The sequence below is a fragment of the Abrus precatorius genome, unplaced genomic scaffold, assembly GCF_003935025.1.
Source record: "Abrus precatorius isolate BTA unplaced genomic scaffold, Abrus_2018 Scaffold4, whole genome shotgun sequence".
NCBI lineage: Eukaryota > Viridiplantae > Streptophyta > Magnoliopsida > Fabales > Fabaceae > Abrus > Abrus precatorius.
In genome coordinates this window covers 13,499,250-13,522,884 of record NW_020874384.1, presented here as the reverse complement: position 1 = coordinate 13,522,884, position 23,635 = coordinate 13,499,250, and the positions used below count along the sequence as shown (strand labels likewise).

Genomic DNA, 23,635 nt, shown 5'->3' with positions numbered 1-23,635 from the left:
GAGTGTAGATGCAGGTTTGCACACTCTTTTTCGGAGAGATAAGTGGGTATGGGAGGTGCGATTATGTGAGGTATTTTTGCGATTATTTGCGGTGGCGAGAATATTGATTCTTGTGTATTGGAGAATGATTTTTATGATAGCACTAGGTGAGTTTGGAATGTTACTTGGCGAAGAGGACTCTTTCAACATGAGATCTTAAGCTTTAATCTTTTGTTAGAACTTGTGGATGGAGTTTCTATTAAGGTACTACAAGAAGATAAATGGGTATGGAAGACAAATTATTTAGGTTGTTATTCAGTGTAATTTGCATATTCATTATTATTTAAACTTTTTGGTGGTCCTAATAGTGTAGATCAATGTACGGCAGATGCCTTGCAAAGACTATGGAGAAGGAAGGTCCATTTTAAGTGTCTGGTATTTTCTTGACAATTGTTGTTGAATGCACTTCCTTATAAAGATTTGTTGATTGATCGTCGTGTTCAAATTGATGATATAACTTCTTACTTCTGTCATGATTTGGAGAAACTTCCAACTCATTTGTTTTTAACGTACTCAGTTTTATCTCAAATCTGATACTTTACTGCGTGTTAGCTTAGATTCTCACTAGTTTTGTCTTCAAATTTATTGACTCATTTGCTTTCTTGGGTTAGTGTTGGTTGTAGTAAAAGAGAAGGGATATGTTAATTAATTGTTTGGATAAGTACAGTGTAATTTTTGTGGTTACATAGAAATAGAATTGTGTTTTCCAATAGTGTTTTAGATGAGAGAAAAGTCTTAGAGTATATTATTTTGAGGTCCTGGAAATGACGATCACTTATTAGTAAAGAAAAAACTATTTTGTTAACTTATTAGAATTTAAACCCACGAAATTGTATCCGTCTTAGCTTTGTATAAGTATGTTTTTACTTTTTATTTTTTTGAGTAAGTATTAGTTTTTTTTTTCTCTATGTATATAAGTTTTGAGTTCTCCTTAAAATCTTTCTAATAATATATGTTTTGCCTATAAAAAAAATTATCTTGTTAATTAAAGGAAAGTAGTATATTGTTAAGAAAAGAAAAAGTGAAGAATGAAATTTTATTTAATCTTAAGAAAAAAAATAAATGTAATTTACCTTTATTATATAGAAAAAAAATTAAGCCTAAACACAATTTCAGTTCTTATGTTTTAGCAATTTTGTTTTTAATTCCTTCCAATGATATTTTTATTTTAATTCTTATATTTTTATGATTTTTTTGTTTTTAGTCTCTTTAACTTATGTAATCTAACAAAATTGACATGTGATGAGTTGTCTATATTAATAATACGAACTAAAAATAACATATTATAAAAATATTGACTAAAACAAAAAAATTTACTTAAAAGGACTAAAATAAAAATTGCTAAAAATATAGAAATAAAACATATTTAAGCAAACAACCTAATTTAGTTTTATATTATTTTAATCTTTTTCAATGTTAAAATTACTATTAATTTTGACCTGACCACCTTCTTTATTATCTCATTATCATTACTATGTTTACAACTTGTTATTATTTTTATTATTATAAAATCACATTGAGAAAAATTAACAATATTAATTTTTATTTAATATTTATGTCTATCAAATTTCATAAAACATAACTGTCAACCTCTAAGCACAAGTCGCGAGTATTAATTTTATAATAAGAATATTTTTAAAAGTATTATCAATTAACAATATATTTAGGGATTAAGTTTTTAATCATGGCAAGTAATTTTTTATACTATGTTTTTTTAGTCTGATATTAATTTAAAATTTCACAAATTTATTTTTAATTTAATATAATAAAACGTTTATTATTAATAATTCTAATACTTTTATTTTAAAATTTATTAAATTGAAAAATAATTACATAATATATTTAAAAAATAAAAAAAGAAATTATGTTACAATTAACATTGATGTTTTTTATTTTTTTACTTGTTATAATACTCAATTAAATTTAAAAAGGTATTTGATATTTTTAAAAATTAATAGTTATGATTCTTTAAGTACTCATTTGATGTGTGGACTTGAGTATGGAGTTGAATCTTAGAATTGAAATTGCACTTTAGAATTTTAATTATTATGTTTGGATGTCTATTTAGAATTAGAATTATAATTTATAGACCAATTCTATAGAATTTTATGACAACTAAATTTTTCCTACTTCAATTATTAACATGCATTTAAGGATGAAAATGAGCTAGATTTTGCATAAATAAGCCTAACCTATTTAGTCTATTACTTGTCATGGATTTTTTTATTAAGTCTAACCTAACATTTTTAAAAGTTTAATTTGATTTATTAGCTTTTTTAACGGTTTACTTTGTATTGAGACATTTAATAAGTTATTAAGTTTTTTTTTTTTTTGTGAAATGGAAGGCTAGAAGCCCTAAGGAAAAAAAAAACTAAAAACCATGAGGGAAAGTTACAGCTGACTTGTCCGCAAACAACTGGATTTTAACCCACTCTGGAGGATGTGTGAATATGGTCACGCCTTTAGTCAAGGAAAGCCCGTATTTTGCAAAACTATCAGCTATTTGGTTAGCCTCGTGAAGAATATGACAACATTCTAAACTCTGCAGTCCACCTATTGTCCTAACAATATGATTCACCAAGGAATAACAAGGGTGTGCCCTAGGACAACCTTCATTTAAATATTTAACAGTGATTGTCAAATCTAATTCGATCAAAAAGTCTCCATCCGTGTTCCTCTCCTTGATAATACGTAATCCATGATAGATGGCCTATAGCTTCGCTTGAATGACTAAGCAAGACCCAATCATTCCTGAGAAGCCAAATATAATATTTCCATCCCAATCACGTAGTACTCCTCCACAAGCCACTTGTGCAACATCATCTACTGCTCCATCATAATTAAGTTTAAAAGTATTATTTGGAGGCCGAATCCAACCAACATGTTGACAGGTTTCTTGCCTTACCTTAGTTTGGTTACCTTCTATGATAGACCTTCTTCTAATTTTATTAACACGTCCAATCACTTCATAGACAACTTGGTAAGTAGGCGCTGCTACCTGGATAAATAAAACCATATTTCGCATTTTCCATAATGAGTCAAGGCCTATTGCAAAGGTTGTGGCCCATCCATGTATTGGCGAGCTCAGGTTGAAGAGCACCCATTCCTGCATCTGTGAGCTAAAAAAAATCTTAATCCTTTGTTTCTGCATTAAGGCAATGCCAGACTGATTTTGCAAAGCTGCAATTAAGTAAAACATGGATGGCATTTTCACATTTTTCTAAACACATGGGACAACCAGCATTTGTAGTTAAACCACGATCAAATCTCCAAGCATTTGTGTATAAACTATTATGGGCCATTCGCCAAAGGAAGCAGCGAACTCTTTCCGGTCCAATCCATCTCCAAATTAGAGAGAACAACGGATTATGTCTAACATCCTCAAAAGGCCCAAGAGAATCATAAGCAGACTTGATTGAAAATTTTCCATCCCTTGAACCTCCCCACACAATGCAATCTAACTCGTTTTCTTCATTTAGTGGAGTCATTCCCAGGATCTCAAAATAAATATGCTGAGGTATAAAATGTCAAATCCCCTCTAATTCCCAATTCCCATATGCTTTAATGTACTCAACAACTACCTTCTCTCTCTTCACTTGGTAGACTGGGGTCAGCACTACCAGTTAGTATTTTGCGTGAGGGAAGAAAGTTGTCGCTCCAAAATTTGATTGTCCTCCCATCCCCGATATTCCAAGTTATGATGGGTTAAACCTTCCCCCAAGCATGGCAGATATCCCTCCAAACATTTGACACCACAAGCCTACTAGTTATTATTGGAATTACTCCATCTCCACAAGCATATTTTGATCTAAGGACATGAACCCATAATTTATTAGGATGTGTGCATATATTCCAACAGTTTTTCATCATAAAGGTGGTATTCACCTTGCGAAATTCCCTTATTCCGAGACCACCTTCCTTCTTATTTTTGCATATAGTGGACCAATCTATGGCATGATACGACGTTGGTCCGTAGTATGGCCCCAAAGAAAAGCTCTACAAGATTTGTCAAGCTCATCACATAGTTGCCTTGGAAAGTAAACCATCTGCATATTGTATGATGGAATAGCAGCTAGAACCGACTTTGTGAGAGTAAGACGATCAGCAAAAGAGAGCTTCTTCATTTTCCACTGACTTAATCTTTTATTCACATGCTCCATCACAGAATTAAGTGTCCTTTTACTAACACGAGTGTGGTGCAATTGTACCTCAAGGTACTTCCTTAAATTGTCTGTACGTTGAAATCCCAGAGCATCACTAATTTCATTTTTAACTGTCCATCCAACATTTTTTAAAAAGTGCACACGTATCTTCTCTTGGCTGACTTTCATACCTGAACTTGTGCAAAATAGATCAAGGCATGTTTTAATTATCTCCACCTGTTCTAAGGAGACTTCAGAGAAGATAATTAAGTCATCCGCAAATGCCAAATAAGTTATGGGGGTCCTGCTTTGAAAGTTTGATAGGTTTCCACAAGCCATAAGTCATAGCAATGTCAATCAAATGAAATAATCATTCCAAGCATAAGACAAAAATATATGGAGATAGCGGATCACCTTGGCGAATACCACGTGAAGGCTTGAAGGCATCTAAGAATTCTCTATTCTGAAGAACTTACATTGAAGAGGTTGAATACACTGATACACCATTTCAACAAAGGAATTGGGAAATCCAATATCATTTAGGGTATCTTTAATGAAAGGCCAACTTAGTCTATCATAAGCTTTTTCAAGATCAATTTTAACGACCATTCAACCTGTCTTTCCTATCCTATATCTCATGGAATGTATTACTTATTGTGTAATAATAATATTGTCTTTAGTTTGTCTATACGAAACCATCTAAATAAGTATGTATTTTTAAAATTCATAAAGCTTATATCTAAATAAACTATTAGAGGGTATGTAGTAGAGACCTTCTTTAACTCTAACAAAAATAATTAGAGTTTTTAATTTAAGATTTTATTATTTTAAAATTTAATTGATTTAATATATTATCATATTATAATTTTTATATAAAATTATTTAATATATTATTATAAATTTTAAATAGGCTATTTTAATATGCTTAATAGATTTTTTTTTAATCTCAAGTCTGACCCATTTAATTAATTAGATTTTTTAAAAAGCTTAAATTAAGTCTATTAATTAAATAGGTTAAGCTAGATTAGGCTTTAAAAAAGTTAGGTCATAGACCCCTGTCGATGGCCTTGACTATTTCCATCCCTACGTGCATCCTAACAATTTGAATTCCTAATATCATAACTCACAATGCACTCTCACTTATCGTGTCTCCTCATTAGTTTCTCTTCTTTGTGATTCTTGTTCTTCTAGATATTTTTGAGGTACTTTCTTCCCTTCTCTTCCCTTCTCTTCCTTTGTTTTTTCTTTCTTCTATGTATCTTTCTTTTTTCTCCTGTTTGTTTTTTTGTATTCTTTTCTCATTCTAATTCTACGTTTATGTTGATTATTAACACCACTTGTTTTTCTATGTTCTCTTATTTTTTTCTATTCTTTTATTCATTTTACATTGATTATTAATAAAATTAGTTTTTCTCTATCATCTTCCTTTTGTTTTTTTTATTTTTCTTTTATGTCTTCTTTTTTCCCCCTCCTTTTTTACACTTGTTACATGTTTATTATATTTATGTTACTTTATTTTGTTGCTATTCTATACTTGCTGCAAATTATATTGTATTGCTATTTTGTACTTTCTACACTTGCTGCAACTATATAATTTTATTAATTGTATAATAAATTATTTAATATTTTTTTTAATTGTTAGATGTCAAAGGAAATATTGAGAGTACAAGGGAAATAAATAAGAGAAAACCAGTGCTAGATGCAATAGAGTGATTAAGACACAATAAAAAGTATATTTTTGAGGTGATTATATCATGATATTGATAAAAATTGCTATAATCAATTACGTCTTACTAAACAAGATTTTTTAGCTTTGTAACATTTTATAAGAACTACACGATACTTATATTTATCAGTACAAAAGAATTCGCTACGATATTTCTATTTATTTTAGTTTATTGTCTTAAAATGAGAGTTCTCATAAGCACTTATATCCAATTCATATTTTAAATTTATATTTTAAAATTTTAAAAATTAAATTATATTTGTGAACATTTGTATACTTTCATCTCATTTATGAGAAAAATAATTCATGACAATATTAATTTTTAATGATAAATTAAACATAAAAAAATTTACTATATCATAATATTTGAAAAAAAAATATTCAGTTATTATTTAATTATATCATCTTTAATAATTTATTTAATAATTTTTTTATATTTTTAATTAACACATTATTTTTGAAAATTATTAAATAAAATTTTAATGCCAAATTAAATTATTTTTTTAAAAATTTAGATTTTATATCACACTATAAAATTTAATTTTAACTTAAAACTTTAATTTTACATTCTAATTCTTTGAGTAAACAAAATATATAATTATAATTCTAAACTTATTTATGATGAAATTAGAATTATAATTTTGAACGTTAATTTTAATTTCATACACCATCTTAATATAAATGATATTTATTTATTTTTAAATAAACCACTAATCTTATTATCTATCTATATATTTAATATAAAATTAATAATTATTTCACAGAAAAAAAATACTTTTTGTAATTTACAGGAGACCACCGTTACCTTTTCCCCCCCCCCCCCCCCCCCCCCCCCCTTTATTTGCCTAAGTTCAGAGCTACCTGCCATGTGAGCTGTTCGGCCCAGGCAAATACAGATTAGGGCCGAGTAGAAGGGCCTAGCCCATTTCTAATCCCTTCACTAAACCCTTGTAAACCCTAAGAACAAGAAGAAGGCGCGTTGGAAGCTACGCAGCGAACTGAGTAGGTGTTCTATTCAGGTTCTTCTTTTTTGTTTGATTTTACTGATTGTTATTTGTTTTCACCCAAATAAATGCTCTCTTCGATTGCAACCTGCATACCAAAATTTCTACGAAGTTTCAAATCTGTTAAATTTGTGAATACTGAAAGTGTATGCTTAACATGTGAATTTGTCACATCCTATGCAGCAATTATTGTCTTTTGATCTAAGCTCATGTGTTTTGGTTTTCTATTATCAATTTGGCTACATTATCTCTAATTAGACTTGCCAATATGAATTTTTTGGCTTTTCTTTTGCCGATTCTGGAATTTTTGGCTAAAATAAATTCTACTTTGCAGTTGCACGCTAGGCTGCTGTGGCTTCTGACTCCAGTGACAGATCAAAGTATAAAACAGATCAGAAGGTAAAGAATATTTTTATGGCATTAATCATTATTGAACAATAATCAATGTAAACCCCTATAAATAGGATGATGATAGAGAAAAACCCTTTTTATTACTAATCAATGTAAAACAAAGAAGAGAATAGAGAAAAATAAGAGAATATAGAAAAATAATTGGCGTTAATAATCAACATAAACGTGTTGAGCTTAGGACCATCATACCACAAATGCTAGCTGTTGTATTTGGAGAGCACAAGACCCCTATAAACCCCACCCTATAATCCCATATTTTCATTGTGAGACTCAAGTTCCTTTCCTTGCAATTGGATCCTAACATAGTAAACCTCAAAAAAAATGATATGCTTCTGAGAAATAAATTGTCAATATGGTTGTACTTCAAGTTTGATTTGTAATTCCTAGAGTTTGATTTGGATGTATATGTGGGTCACTGGGTCAGTAATATTAAAAAAAGAAGGCAGCAACAGTAGGTGCAGCATAACAGCTGGTAGATATAGCCTAATAGAATTTTATTTGTTTCCTTTATTCATAAATTCTCTTTGATTGATTTCAGATCTGTTTCCTTTTATTAGCTGAAATCATGATCTAGGATCTGTTTCCTTTTATTTGATAAGATCATATTATTGTCATGATTTAGGATTTGGTTCCTTTTAGATAAGATTATATCATTATCATCATTTAGGATCTGTTTTCTTTTATTGGCTATAAGATCATATCATTTAGATTTCTTTCCTTTGTACTAACAATCTTTGAAAGGGACTAACAGTATTCAATAAAGTACAAGTGAAAATTCTCAGAATTAATAATCTCAAAAGAGGCTCTGTTAAGGACAAGTGTGTTTCCCTAAAATTCAAATTCACTACTATGGGTTGTAAGAACAATTCTTCCACATCTAGAACTATAACTAGGTCCTATGTAATGACACAGCAGATTTAGAGTTGGTTTAGTGGACATTCTTGTCGCACATCATGTCAGTATCTATTTCAGTTACTAATTTTGGTCTATCTCTCTCTTGGGGACCTCAGGCCTCAGGGCTGGTTTCACATTTTACTGCGAGTTGACTTGGGGCATTACTCCTCTGGTCTATGTTTAACTCACAAGTTGTCTATGTGTTGTCATGTTTAATTTCTTTCCCAAATACAAAGTATTGCTTCATACTGGAGGATATCTTCAATTCCTATAGAAGTAGTTTTGAGCCTGTCTGGAAGAAAATTCTGAAAGTAAGATAGTTTATAGTTATAAGATTTGGTAGTGAGTTTGGTTTAAATATTTGTATTGTGGTTGATTAATTTTTTTGATGAATGTACAAACATCATTCCAAGGACTTTTTGTTTTTCCAAATAATCCCCACCCCTATAATTACTCAAGAATTATTTGTGTTTATAAAGTCCCTATCAAATTGAGAGTAAAGTTTTTACCGTACGACAATACAACTAGCTATAGTGAATATTGGGTCTTAAAGGAACAACTCAAGAAGAAAGTGAAAGTGACAAAAATGAGAATGCTAAAGTGGACGAGTAGATATAGGAGAAAAGACAGGATACGAAATGATAGTAGTATGTAGGAGTATCAAAGTTGGACTTAAATGACTGAAAATTGGCTTAAGTGGTTCGATCATGTATAGAGAAGACCTTTAGAAATATCAGCAAGGAGAGTTGATTGCATGGTTCTTAATCTGGTGAAAAGGGGTCGAGTGAGATGCAATGAACCTTGGACAAAATTTTTAAAAGAGACTGATAGGAACTGAGTGTATTTATGGAATTAACACAAAACCTTCAGGGAATACCCTGGTAGTATAGATAGAAGGATGAAATAACAGAAAAAATAACAATGACGAAATGGAACTTTTCCTATGGCACCAGCCACACCTAATGACCTCCCAGATATTTCCTGCCTTCTGCCAAATGCCCAACCTCCATATAATCCCTCTCTCTCCCTGCCTCTTTCCTCCGCCCTCTCCTTGCCATGTATGCTAATTTGTTAGTCTGTTAAAATCTAGCATAACGGCCTCCTGGCTCATCCTTCCCATTCTACCCCTTTTCCTTTAATATGTCTTTAATGGGGGTCCAATTGGCTTAGACTCAACAATACCACCTCCATTGAGAGGAACCTTGTCCTCAAGGTTGAATGAGGAAATATGGCTTGAAGTATATCAAATTCCTCCCAAGTACTATCTTCCTTAGGCAAATTCATCTATTTAATCAGAACCTCCCAGCGCCCATTCAATAACCTCCGGGCATCCAGCACCTCCTCAAGCTTTACCTGCAGCTCCAACTCCTCGGTCAAAAATGGTGGCAGTGCTTGACTGGCCGGGGGGGGGGGTCCTTCTTGAGCTGAGATACATGAAAAATGGGGTGCAAACGTGATGATTCTGGCAGCTGTAGTTTATAAGCAACAACTCCTATCCTTTCTTCCTCGCGAAACGGGCCATAAAATCTTGGACTCAATTTCTCATTGATCTTTTTGGCCAATGTCTTCAGTTTGTAAGGCCAGGCCTTCAAATATACCATGTCCCTAATCTGAAATTTCACTTCTCGTCGCCCTTTATCTACCTGCCCTTTCATTCTCAATTGTGCTCTAATTAAGTGTTGCTTGAGCTCCTCTATGATATTATCCCAAAACTATAACAGTTGGTCTACTTCAGCAACCACCGTGCTGTCCCGACAATAAGGAATAACCATGGGAGGGTCACGGCCATACAATGCCTTAAAGGAAGTCATCTTGATGGATACAATACCATGGGAGGGTCACGGCCATACATTCCCCTTAGCAGCTCATCTCCCAGAACCTCTTCAGCCAGCTCTACCAAGTTAGAGTTGGTGACCATTGATATGGCACTACAAGTCATGACGGGGATAATGCATTAGCTGCCTTGTCCTCCAGTCCCAGTTTGTATTGAATTTCAAAGTCAAAGCCCATTAATTTAGTGACCCACTTCAGTTGCTTCCCCACCAATACACGTTGCTCTAATAAAAACTTCAGACTCTTTTGATCAGTCTGAATAATGAAGTGATAATCCAGCAGGTATTGTCGCCACTTCTGGAAAGCAAACATAATTGCTATTAATTCCTGTTCAAAAACTGATTTCACCTTATTTTGGTCTGATAGAGCTTGACTAATAAAGGCAAGAGGTAGGCCTTGTTGCATTAGAATTGCCCCCAACCCCTATCCTGAGGCGTCGGTTTCCACCGCAAAGGGTAAATCAAAGTTCGGCATCGCTAATATAGGCAACACCTCCATTTCCCATTTGAGCTTTTCAAATGCTGCTTGCTCTTGCGCTGACCATTTGAAACTGTTTTTCTTTAGCAGCTGTGTCAGGGGTTTAGCAATAATTCCATATTTCCTTACGAAACAACAGTAATACCCTGTCAAGCCCAAGAAACCTCTCAAACTTCGAAGGTCTTTAGGTTTTGGCCACTGTCTCATGGCGGAGACCTTTGCAAGGTCACCAGAGATCCCAAAAGAGGAAATGGCATGCCCTAGATATTCTAACTATTGATTCCCCAAAACTGCACTTCTTGCCATTAACCCACAGCTCCTGGCTTCTCAGTAGTTGAAGAACCAAGCGCAAATGACCAATGTGCAAAGCATAATCTGCGCTATATACTAGAATATCATCAAAAAATACCAATACAAATTTACATAAGTACGGCTTAAAAACCTGATTCATCAGTGTTTGGAAGGTTGAAGGAGTGTTGGTCAACCCGAATGGCATTACCACATACTTGTAGTGCCCTTCATGAGTTCGGAAGGCGGTTTTAGGGACGTCCTCTGGTCTCATTCGTATCTGGTGGTAGCCAGATTTCAAGTCGAGCTTTGAAAAGATGGTTGCCCCTCCCAACTCATCCAAAAGCTCTTCAATGATTGGAATCAGAAATTTGTTTGGAATGGTGATGCTGTTGAGAGCACGATAGTCCACACAAAAACACCAGCTACCGTCTTTTTTCTTTACTAGAATCAGAGGACTAGAATAAGGACTGGTGCTTGGCCTGATCATGCCTACTGCCAACATGTCCTTTACAAATTTTTTGATCTCCTTGTAATGATGTGGGTGTTGATAAGGGTGAATGTTAGGGATCGTAGCTCATTCCTTCAAGATGTTAGCATGGTCACACTCCCTCTGTGGTGGGAGGGAAGTCCCTTCCTTGAATAGCTCACCAAACTCTCGTAATAACTCTTAAATCTTCAGGTGCAGTAACTGATATCTGAGTAGGCATTTCGGAGTAGCCCATGGTCATCATGCCTAATTCGACATAATAAGCCTTTGTCTCACCCCTCAATTCTTTTCTTATTGCCTTGAGCGAAGCCACAGTTTTGGACAGTCCCACGTCCCCCTTGATCTCAATGATCCTTCCATCCTTCTGCACTTCAATCAAATCGCAGGTCTGCACTGAACTTCTCTAGGCTTTTAAGCCACTCGTACCCCAGAACCACGTCTACTCTAACCAAGTCAAACAAAAAAATATCCTGAACTACTTGTAAGTTGGATAACTCCAGTACGATGCCCCTACAAATGCCTTGACTTTCCAATCTCTGACCATCCCTTACCTTAATGATGTACCCTCTTGTAGCTTCTGTTTGTCTTTTCAGCTCTTCCACCAATCCTGGAGATAAGAAATTATGGGAGGCTCCAGAATCTACCATTACGATCACCTTCTTACCTAGAATGGTCCCCCATAACTTCAGGTAATTCTTGGAGGTCATTCCAGCAATGCTGCTTGCGTTCAGCTGGAGGTTCACCTCCTCCTCGTCGACTTCCTCCATGGAAGTCTCCCCATTGTCCACTTTGTCTTCCCCCAACAGAATGACGTGAAGCTGTTTGTGGCGGCATATATGGCCGGGTGAGAGTCGTTCGTTGCAACGGAAACAAAGCCCCCTCCTTCTCTTCTCATTTCCCTCCTCTTTGGTAAGCCGCTTGAACCCTGAGCCTCTTCGGTTTGAGCTCGTCATGGGGGAGTCACGTGAGATATTTTGATTTCCTTGGGTCTTGACCCAGTTTCCATTAGGTCTAGTGGGTTCCTAAACTGTGAGAATTGATTGGGTTCCCTTCCTCCAGCCCAACTCATCTTAGACACTTCTTGGGCTCCTCCTCTTAAGGCCCAATTTGTTTTAAGCCCCGTTGACCCACTAACTTTTCAAGTTGACCCATAAGAAAGGCCCAATATCCTATTCTTCTCTTCTACCTTTTGCGCCAACTCCACGGTTGAGCTCAGGTCTCCGGAGTCTCACAACCTCACTTCCGCCTTGATTTCCTCCTTAAGGCCGTTGAGAAACGCTCCTATCATGAATTCCTCGTTGGCAAAACGCAGTGGGGCGGAATACAACTCGAACTGCTCCCTGTACTCGACCATGGTTCCCCTCTGTTTTAATCCCATCAAAGCTTCATAGGGATTTTCCGATGACAACGCTTGGAACCGGCCTGACAATGCTTGCCGGAAAGCGGGCCATGTGGACGTCGAAACTCTCGGTTCCCACCATTGATATCAATTGAGTACTTTCCCCTCCAAGCAAACCACTGTGCTCCGCCTCAGGTATGTCGTTGATCTCTAAGTACATTTCTGCTTGGTACACCCACCCACAAGGGTCTTCTCCAGTGAAATAAGGTACATCCACTTGCCGTACATGTTCCTCCCTTCCAGGCGTCTCCTTCTTCATTGTTATTCTCCCCTCCCCTCTCTTCTCGAACGATCTGCAAGGCTGTCTCGAACCTCGCTGTCATCATTGTCAACATCTCATCCATTTGCCTTTGGAATTCCTCTTGAATGGAGGCTTGCATGCCCTCTAACTGATGCTCAACATTTTCCAACCGAGTCTCCATTCGTGTTGTTACCACCAGGTGTTCCCAGGATCGGGAGCTTTTATACCAGCTTGATAGGAACTGAGTGTATTTATGGAATTAACACAAAAATCTAAGGGAATACCCTAGTAGTACAGATAGAAGGATGAAATAACAGAAAAAATGACAATGACGAAATGGAACTTTTCCTATGGCAGCAGCCACACCCAATGACCTCCCAAATACCCAACCTCCATATAATCCCTCTCTCTCCCTGCCTCTTTCCTCCCCCCTCTCCTTGCCACGTACGCTAATTTGTTAGTTTGTTAGAATCTAGCATAACGGCCTCCTGGCTCATCCTTCCCATTCTACCCTTTTTCCTTTGATATGTCTTTAACGGGGTCCAATTGGCTTAAACCCAACAGAGACTTTTTGATTATCTAAATTTTTGAAAACTTGGGTACTCAATGACATTGTGTGATCCATGTGGCCTAGCTTACTTGGTAAGACAAGGCTTGGGGGTTGTTGTTTATAGTAAGCTTACCCTGCATATGATAGTTTGAGGGTGGAGCTCAGCATCACTACTGTAATCTTGCACCTCTATGCAATATTGCTGTTTTTTTGTCCTTAAGTTCCAGAGTGCAAGTGTTTTTCAACACCATGCTTTCACCCAACACTCTTATCTAACATGTTTGGTTTGCTAATAGTGAAAAAAGTACTTAGATATAAATGGCCCCCTAGGGCCAAGTGGGTTAGGGACAACTCATTTGAATTAATATTGTATCTTACAATGGCAGTGTTATCAAATATCAGTTATGGCAGTGCCATTGCGCCTAATGGTGGCATTTTTCCCCCATGAGCATGGCGGTTTTTAACATGTTGTGGATGGTGGCGCCATGTTGGCTGTTACTTGCCTGGCGGCCATGGCTGAAAATGTGGTTTTCATGGAAAAAAATGAAATGGGCCTCTGACCCGATCCAATCCAGAGTGATCCACGAGTACCAAAACCCTAAAAAATGTCTTTTTCCTCCCTCTCACACGTCGCGACTTCTCTCTTTTTGAGTTTGAAATTCTTCTCATTTTCGTCCTCAATGTCTCTTTTCTTGTTCTCAGCGTCTCTGAATCTCTTCTCCGCACTGCTGCATGTCCAGCAACTGCTGCTGTCACTGCTCCTGCAAGTCTATTTTTCTGGTGAGTGCACTTTTTTTTTTTTTTGTCCTTTATTATTTCCCTCTCCATTTCATGTCATTCCGTTACTTTTTTTTCCTCTCTCTCTCTACTCCTTGACTTCATTTTCGATTTCCCTTTTTTGAGTTTTTCCCTCTCTTATTCTATTTTTTCTCCATTCTGTTTTTGTTTTCACTTCCAAGTTTCCTTCTCCATTTTTTTAATTCTGTTTTTCTGTTATAATTTCAGCTTTTTTCCCCCCTCTATTTTACAACCATATTTTTTCTTCCATATGTAGTTAGTTTTTCATTTTTATATCACATTTTGCAATTTATATATAATTTTATTATGACTGTCATAACTGCCATGTTATCTGCCATAATTTTATTGCAGTTTTTTTTGCTGTCTACACATGACTCACCATCCACCATTGTATAGTGGTCTTAACTGACTTGGCCTGCGTGGCCCTTTTGGCCCTATGGGCTGTATATATTTTAGCCCTAGCCCACATGGATTAATGCTAAATTGGTTAGGGACTTAGGGTGGTTCATTTGACACCTATACCAATCAAGGTTTAGCTGGTTGGTTGCCATGTGGGCTTTTTGGTCTGGGCCATATGTATTAAGGCTGAGTGGAGTGGGCTAAACCAGTTGGACAACTTTTCCTAAGCCCCCTAAACCCTAAGGATAAGCCTGAAGCTCCAGAAGCTATGCAGGGAACTTTGCATCTCTCTTGAGAATCAGATCTTCAACTTTAGTCCTTCCATGAATAAAATTTTGTATTGTTTATCGGCAAAATATTTGCATAGAAATATATTCCTGTACTGATGTTTTTTGTTTTAGTTGTTGGCAGATACCAAAATAAGAGCCAAAGAAGTTTGAATGTCATCATGTCTGGTTACATTAGACGAGCATTCTCGTACCGTAACATGTTGCTCCGAACCTCTGGTGTTGTTCACATTTGTGACATGTCTCACATTAAAACTTGTATGTTTGATAGCAATAGAGTTTTTACTCTCCAATCAATGCCCAAGTTTATGGTAGAGAGTCGCAGAGCCTTTGCCAAAGGACGAAAGTCAAGTATGTCTTTGCTTCTTCCCTCACAAGTAATTTTTTTCTTATACCTATCAGTTCAATTTTTAGTCTTTTGTTTGTTTAATTTAAGGAGGGGAATTTATTATTAAATATTCCCGCCCCTTTGAATTTTTATTATTTTTTTTATGGATGTTTTTGTGATACTATGTGTTTTATGATATTTTAGGGAAATTTTCAATTATTAAACAAGTTTTAGGATGCATTTAGTTGAGAAATGTTTCGGAAAGCTGGTAAAAAATGTTCCTATGTTTCAGATGCATGTTAGTTTTCTAGGATTTGAATTGAGCCTGCAGCTTTTGAAAATAAAATGTTCAAGCAATGAAGGTTTGTAAATGTATTCATGATTGTAAATGCATAGCCATGGTGCATACAGTGTTTCTAAATCTTTTTTATTTTTCATCCTGGGCTGCAATCAGCTAACTTGAAGGTTTGAGCTGTTAGATTTGACAATTGATATAGGATTTTTCTGATTGAAGTGTGTTGATACCTAATTCTTGCCTGATCAAATTTCTTTATTGAATGATCAGAGTGTGCAGTCCGTATTATTGTGCCTAACTTAATTCAATACACACTTCAAATATTATTTGATTTTAATGATCATTGGTTTATATATTTTAGAGGATGAAGGGGGTGTCAGTACAATTGAAGTTCCCCCAAACCTAGGGCCTACTATTAAGGCAAATGCTATCTCACAGATGGAAGCTGCAATGGCTGCATTATCAGCAGAACTAAACAAGCTACGAACAGGAAGGGCATCTCCAGGTTTGTTAATGTGTGTCATAATTGTTTACAGATGATCTCTGTGTATGTTATAGTTATTACTAAATGCACTAATGATTGTCGTGTCACTACAGGAATGCTTGACCATATTATTGTTGAAACTAGTGGTGTGAAGATGCCTTTGAATCGGGTTGCTGTTGTTTCAGTTATAGATTCAAAAACGTTATCTGTTAATCCTTATGATCCACAGGTATTTTATCTTTAGGAGTTGGGAGTTTGCTATTTGTAGAATGCTTTGTACTAACTAGTATTACTTTTTGCACACGATATGATTAATTTCTGCAGACACTTAAACAATTAGAGAATGCCATTGTTTCATCTCCATTGGGGTTAAATCCTAAGTCAGATGGTGAAAGATTGATTGCTGTTATTCCACCGTAAGCTCTTATTTTATTGACATTCAGTTACTCGTGCCTATAAGAGTGAAGTTTGTCCGGTTATGGTATTGGTGGCTATTAAAGAATTTGAGTTTTATGTACATTGTACATAGTCAGATAGATAACTAACTTCTTCTCCATGAAATTACCAGATTGACCAAAGAGCATATGCAGGTAAGCTCATTACACTTCACTTATTTATGGTTTATACTTTAAAACACTCCTTATCACATAGCATGCTGTTATATCCTTTGTTTGACATTTATTTTAGGCTATGAGTAAATTGGTTGCTAAATCATGTGAAGATGCTCGCCAAAGTATTAGAAGAGCTCGGCAAAAGGTGTGGTGTGGCTTTGATATTTCTTGACTTTTTTGTTAGATATGCCTTGTATTAATTTGAGTAAGGGATTGAGAAACATTTATACTTGTATTAATTCTCCCTTGTGCTGAATCTTCTCAAAACATCTTTAACTAGAGTTACTTTTTGTCAGACGTTGATTAACACCATATTTAATACTTAAGCATTCTGATGGGTTTTCAAATATGCAAGTGGTGCTTTTCTTTATACTCCATTCACCCTTGAAGAAGTAGATGCTTTTCTCCTCCTGATCTAAAATGCCTGAATTTATTATTACTATTATAAGAGCAGACAAAATAATTTAAGACAAAAGAATGCAAGAATAGGAGGGCCTGGTCCTAAGGCAAAGGTTATCTTTATATTTCAAATTAAAGGGGGTGGTCCTTTTGCCATTATTATTGGTCGTTGTTGTTGTAAGTATGCTGTAAATTTTTGCTGATTGTGATTAAAAATGTTGTTAACTTTCAGGGAATGGATGCAATTAAAAAATTGTATTCAAGCCTCCCAAAGGATGACATAAAAAGATTGGAGAAAGAAGTATGTTGTACATCCTTATTGCAGCTGATAAGATAACAGATTCCATAGCTTTGGTACTTCAATTTCTGATATTTCCTTCTTGCAGGTTGACGATTTAACAAAAAGATTTATCAAGACTGCAGAAGATATATGCAAGGCAAAGGAGAAGGAAATTAGTCAAGGTTGAGATCTGGTGTTATTGTGATATTTTTCAGAGGATTTACTGCTTCATTTCTCCTATAAATTTGTTATGGCATGAAATTTGTCTGATCTTTGGTCGAGTGCCACTCGATCAGTCATTACATGTAAGGACTATTATGGTGTTATGGCAATTTTGAATATATAAAGGATGAAACTTTCAGTTTCAACCTGTTGGTTTGGAGTTACAGCATTGAGAAGGCTGCCGGATGTTGTGGTTGATCAACATCTTGTGTTTACGGTAACTTCCTTCGTTAGTCTAAATTTGTATGTTCAGTTCTAATTATAAGCAGGGGGTGTATAAGATTTAAATGGGGGATATTAGGTAATGAAGCTGGCACCCGAGTTTACGATAGGATTTGTTGGCGTCAAGTCGCATGTTTTAGCTGTTTTGTGTTGATTTTGTCATTGCTTGATGCTGTTCATGCTTCAAAGCATTTGTTAATTTTTTGTGTGATGTTTGTAAGCATGAGGTCAAAGGATTAATGACAAATTTGATTTATCAAAATTACATTCATGCAATCTTTATGTTTTTTAATTGTTTTTGGTTTCTTTATCAATAAATTGGATTTAATTCTGGTGCTCAAGTTTATACAAGACAGTAGTGTGTTTTTTTAGACATGGGAAACCGAAGAATTTACATGTTAGATCAAAGACTAAAAGGGTACTAATTTTTTACTTCAAGGATGGGATTATAAACATTCTAGCATCAAGATGGGTATTTTAGCTGCATTTTAGACTTAGATGTCGATGTTGTTCATGCATTCTAGATTTTTATTAATTTTCTCTTTAATTATGATTTTTAATTCCCTGGGTCAAAAGATTAAAGACAAAATTAGATGAAAATTTATAAAACAATCTATATGTATGTAGTAATCAATAATTTATTATTTAAGAATATAATTGGATATATTCGACGCATTAAAAGTGTACGTATTTTATTATCAATGGAATATGTGACGTCCTTTATAATGTCAAAATACTATTACATTGGCACATGTTTTCTTTTATAAATGTTGACGGTAGAAAATACATTTTAAAATGAATAAAAGTACAAATATTAGTCATAGAAAGAAAAGTTACAAAAATTAGTGTTAATATAAAAACCTTTAAATCATCGTCAGGTTAAGATTACGATCATATTTTAGTTATTTTAAGAAAAATAAGAACTCTTCCCACAATTTAATTTATAAAATTTATAATCAAGGAGAGAAAATTTAATGATTATGTTGCCTTGCCCCTTACTGGTTTACCAAGCATACGTCAACAGCTTTTAGTACAACTCTCAAATGTTTGGAATAGGCCTGTCAAGTATCCGTAAATTTAAGGCTTAGGTTACAAACATTTTTATATATGAAGACTGCATGGTGGTAAAAACATTTCATCATATCACGTGGAAACAAAGTCTATGTGATATTTCTCAAAATGCAATTACACGACATTATTTTGGAAAAAAAAAAGGTGGCCATGTAAATTGCTGCATTGTTTATGTACTAAATTAATGGATATGAAATCAATTTTTATACTATTATGACTGATTTAAAACTGAATACAACAACTGGTACAAATTAAATAGTAAAGCCATGATTTAATAAAATTGAAAAATTATTGACATTTGTTATGGACGAATTCTAAACTCATTCAAGAGGAAGTACTTGTATGCAATATATATCAATGTCTTGTAACTAGGCTGTTAGCTCCAACAATATTTCTATTGAAGTTTAAAAATTTATAGAAGAACAAGAAATTACTTGACTTATTAAATTTTTTAATGAGATCTTAAAATTTAAAAATATCTCAGATAAATTTAGAAAAAATACTTTAATCTTTATATCCAAGAACAAGGGCAATATTTAGATTTAAGCAAACTACAAATAAATAAGACTTATGAATTATACCATAAAATTATGGAAAAAGGTGATTTAGCATAGATCAAAAGAAGAAACTAGGATTGCAAAAAATTAATTTAGTTTTATGCCAAAGTTTATAAAAAATTTATATATCTATTATAAAATTTAATGAAAAAGTACTAATACAAAAAAAATGATTTATATATGTTTTTTATTATCTTAAAAAGACATATAATTGTGTATTAAGAGAAGCATTGTGAAAGGCTTTAGAAAGGAAAAAAGTGCATATAACATGTATTTGAACTATAAAAGACATGTGTGAAAGAGTAACTACATATATGAAAACTCTTAGATGCATATCTAATAACTTTCTTAAAGGATTTACATTAAGACTCTGTCTTGTATTTTTACTTGTTTAACCTAATATGAACTTTTAAATGTGTTTACTAAACACATACAACAAATTATCTTTAAATACATGTTCTTTGCAAATGACAGTATTAGTTGAGAAATAAAAAAAAGATTAATGTTAACTTAATTATAAAGGAAGTCTTTGAATTAGCAAAAGTCAGACAAAATATATGCATTACAATTTCAATAAAAAATAAAATAAAGATCATACATTAAAAGTTAAAATTGAATATAATATTATGTCTCTAAGTTCATGTACTTAGAATCAATTTTATGGAATAATAAAAAAAATTAATAAAGATATTGACTATAGAATACAAGATGATTAGTTAAGGAGAAGAAAAATATCAATAATTATTTGTAACCATAAAGTATCTATAAAATTAAAAAGAAAGTTTTATCATACTACAATATAAACAGTTATCCTATATGATAGTGAATATTATACTTTAAGAGAACAACATAAAAAAATAAGAGTAATAGAAATGAGAATATCAAGATGAATGAGTGATCACATAGCACAGGATAAGATAAGAAATGATTCTATGCACTCGCATATTAGAATAACATCCATAGTAAAACAGATAACAAAAAATCGTTTAAGATGATTTAATCATATACAAAAAAGGTCATTAGAAACATTAGTAAAAAAAGTGAAAGATATAACTTTTAGTCTAGTAAAAAAGGATAAAGAGAGACTCGGAGGAACCTTAGTAAAAATTATTTTAAAAAGTCTAGTGATAAATAATATTTCTGATAATTAGATTTTTCCTTTTGAGTTCAATAACATCATATAATTTATGTAGTCGAACTCACTAATTGAGATAAGACTTAGTTGTTGTATAAATCAATGTTCTTCTCAAGGTATTGTTAAAAGTAGAAATATTTTTGCTAAAAAGTGTTATTATTGCATTTCTACTATGATTTCCAAAGCACTCCAGCTTGATTTAAAAAAAAACAATAAAATTGTTTATTTATTCTTAACCGGTGCCTTTAGTGAAAAGCTAAAAATATACATAAGAAAAAGTAATAGGTGAAAGTGTCCAACCATCAAGCCATCATTTCAAGTAAGCAATGTGCATTATGCGCTAGGCCTTTATAAAGATATCCTTAATCAAAGACCCTTCTTGAAAAGAACAATTTTCAATAGGACTGCACAAATTCTTCCAGCAAAACAAATTAACCAACTAAAGATAATGACCGATGTGCTCAAACAACAGGAAATTATGTGTAGGTTTCTAGTTCTATACTAAATTCTCAAAAGGTAAACTGCCCTTATAACTAATAGAAAACACTATAGCAATTCGAGTCTTAGGGGATCAAAATGTGCAGTGTAGGACCTGAACTCCTAATCGCAAAGAAAAGGTTGGACAGAGGTAGTGTTTTTTCCTTTCAAAACGAAACCTAAAGAGTCATGTCGCTCACATGATTGCATGCTTGATTGTTTCAGATCATTTATTCTAGACAGGTCCAAAATTTTTAAGTGGCCATACCTACATACAAAACATCAAAAGATTAGGCGAAAATGAAGATAAAAGGAGACCAAAAGGAAGTGATGGCTTGTGCGTGTCTTCAGAGTATACACAAGCTTACCCTCCAGCACATCTTGCTCTCAATAAGACCATAAGGAACAGGACCAAAATTTCTTGAATCCTTACTCTTATAGATATTATCTCCCTGTACCCAAACGTGACCTTTTGGAACCTACAGAAGGAAGGTAGATTTAGACAACAAAATCTCTATAATTCATTAAACAATGGAGAAAATCAACAAATGTCAAAATTCTCTAGAGTCTAGACCAAAAGATATAAACAAGCATTTATCAAGCCTATTCTTAAAATGAAGAAGCAATAATGCCAGTTTCAAACTAGTTTTCTAGGAAAAGAAAAGTAGTTTCAAAATGACTAGTAAAGCAAAACTAAATTAAAATATCAAAAACCACTAAAAATGAGAATTTCTTTATAAGAAATTGACCATACCACAACTGTCTCATGCTTATCGTTGTCCTTAGGATTAGAAAGGTATGTAACAGTATCACCCTCCATCCCAACCAACCGTTTCGTCATATACTTTCTAGGGCATTGAGGAGACCGTAAGATTATAATATCTCCACGAGCAACTTTACCAAATCGGGTTGATATCCTTTCACCAAGAAACAAGCTCTCTGTCAAATCAAATGTAGGAAGCATGCTAGGACCATAGGTCTGCAGCATAAGAACTGGTTACTAGTTAATCATAAAATATAATTTAAGACAGGTTCAAGTAGAAATCATGCTTACAAGAACAGGGGTGACCACATAGGCATTGGTAACATGTAGAAAACAGAGGTACTTTGCAACAGAGAACGCTTTTTCCCATCCTTCTTTAATAAAAAGCACAAATACGCTCAGGTTTCTCAATCCCATCACTGCTCTTTTCCTCTCCAGGTAAAAATCCCAAATATTGTTATTCTGAGTGGAAAAAAAGTGCTCTGTTCACCATTACCAAACCAAACACATTAGATCTGAGTGTTCAGTGAAAGCATGGTGTTGAAAAACACCTGCACTAGTGGCACTTTAAGACAAAGACAGCAATAATATGGTATGGAGGTGGAAGATTACAGTGGTGTGCTGAGCTCCACCCTCAAACTATTATATGCAGGATAAGATTGGAATACAATTCACTTTCAAGTTTCCTTGGTGGTGAAATAGTAGACACGTGAGACTCAAAATCTTGTGCTAAAGAGCATAGAAGTTTGAGTCTTCTTCAAGGCATAATATTGAGATCATGGGGATTATTAGGTAAAAGGGAAAGTCACTATAATAATTCTTGTACATCTACAAACAAGCATTATTTTCAACCACAATACCAAATATTTAAACCAAAGGGAAAAGGGGAAGAGGCTCCAAAGCCACTACCAAATCTTATAAGGTATCCCCCCTTCAGATTTTTCTCCCAAACAGGCTCAAAATAGCTTCTGTAGCACTTGAAAAAACCCTCCAATTTGAATCAATCTTTTATATTTAGAAAAGAAATTAAAGATGAAAAAAAGTAGACAACTTGTGAACTAAACACAGACCAATCACAAATAATACCCCAAATCAACTCAAAGTAAAGTATTAAACCAGCCCTAAGGTCCACAAGAGGGAGAGATAGACCAAGATTAATAGTTGAAACAGATAGTGAATGAAATGATGTGGACCAGAATGTGCACTAAGCCACTATAAACCTGTTAATTTCCTTCCCATAGGACCTAATCACAGGTCTACATGTGGAAGAATTATTCTTATGACCAATAGCGAATTTGAAATTTAGGGAAACAGGCTCATCCTTGACAGAGCCTCTTTTGAGATAACTAATTCTAATAATAATAGCTCGTAATTTATTGAATACTTTTAGTCCCTTCAAAGATTTTTAACACGAGAAAGGAATCTAAATGATATGATCTTATAGCCAACAAAAGGAAACAAATCGTAAATCATGATCTCAGCTAATAAAAGAAAATAGATCCTAAATCAATTAAGGATATTCTATGAAGGAAACAAATAAAATTTTAATTGCTGTCATGCTGCATCTACTGCTGCTCCACAAATGTGTCCACATCAAAGCTTTGGAATTACAAAACAAACTAGCAGTTACAACCAAATGAGTCTTGAAATTTCTATGATATTGGCAATTTGGCAGAATCATGAGTTTCATCATATCACGAATTAAGGATTTTCTGTAAATGACGGAAGACAAGGGAATTTAACATAATTTGGCAGAACTCGTTGCACGTGGATAAGACAATAAAGTTATATGACAAGATAAATTCCATGTTAT

The 23,635-nt window shown here is 34.0% G+C and overlaps 2 protein-coding genes across 10 annotated transcripts; one reads left to right on the top strand and one right to left on the bottom strand.

Annotated features, from left to right (window-relative positions):
- Positions 1 to 6,866: 6,866 nt before the first annotated feature.
- On the top strand, positions 6,867 to 18,091 carry LOC113864804 (ribosome-recycling factor). Of its 8 annotated transcripts, none has more exons than XM_027498938.1 (11): positions 6,890 to 6,926; positions 7,246 to 7,310; positions 15,093 to 15,178; positions 15,209 to 15,329; positions 15,963 to 16,106; positions 16,199 to 16,314; positions 16,410 to 16,501; positions 16,654 to 16,675; positions 16,773 to 16,841; positions 17,328 to 17,396; positions 17,482 to 18,091. In XM_027498938.1, the coding sequence occupies exons 3-11, from the start codon at positions 15,140 to 15,142 to the stop codon at positions 17,560 to 17,562; spliced, it is 753 nt and encodes a 250-aa protein (XP_027354739.1). In that variant the 5' UTR covers positions 6,890 to 6,926; positions 7,246 to 7,310; positions 15,093 to 15,139; the 3' UTR covers positions 17,563 to 18,091. The 8 variants fall into 8 exon arrangements, with proteins under 8 accessions (XP_027354734.1, XP_027354733.1, XP_027354739.1 ...); XM_027498937.1 differs by having other exon boundaries at positions 6,896 to 6,926; positions 15,103 to 15,178; XM_027498933.1 differs by having other exon boundaries at positions 6,867 to 6,909; positions 15,103 to 15,329.
- Positions 18,092 to 21,234: 3,143 nt separating this feature from the next.
- LOC113865639 (mitochondrial inner membrane protease subunit 1-like) lies at positions 21,235 to 22,268 on the bottom strand. Of its 2 annotated transcripts, none has more exons than XM_027500337.1 (4): positions 22,114 to 22,268; positions 21,814 to 22,038; positions 21,428 to 21,538; positions 21,235 to 21,327 (listed from the first exon to the last, which is right to left on the bottom strand). In XM_027500337.1, exons 1-4 carry the CDS (start codon positions 22,237 to 22,239, stop codon positions 21,295 to 21,297), a joined length of 495 nt encoding a protein of 164 aa, XP_027356138.1. In that variant the 5' UTR covers positions 22,240 to 22,268; the 3' UTR covers positions 21,235 to 21,294. The 2 variants fall into 2 exon arrangements, with proteins under 2 accessions (XP_027356138.1, XP_027356137.1); XM_027500336.1 differs by having other exon boundaries at positions 21,814 to 22,041; positions 22,117 to 22,268.
- Between the last annotated feature and the right edge of the window lie 1,367 nt (positions 22,269 to 23,635).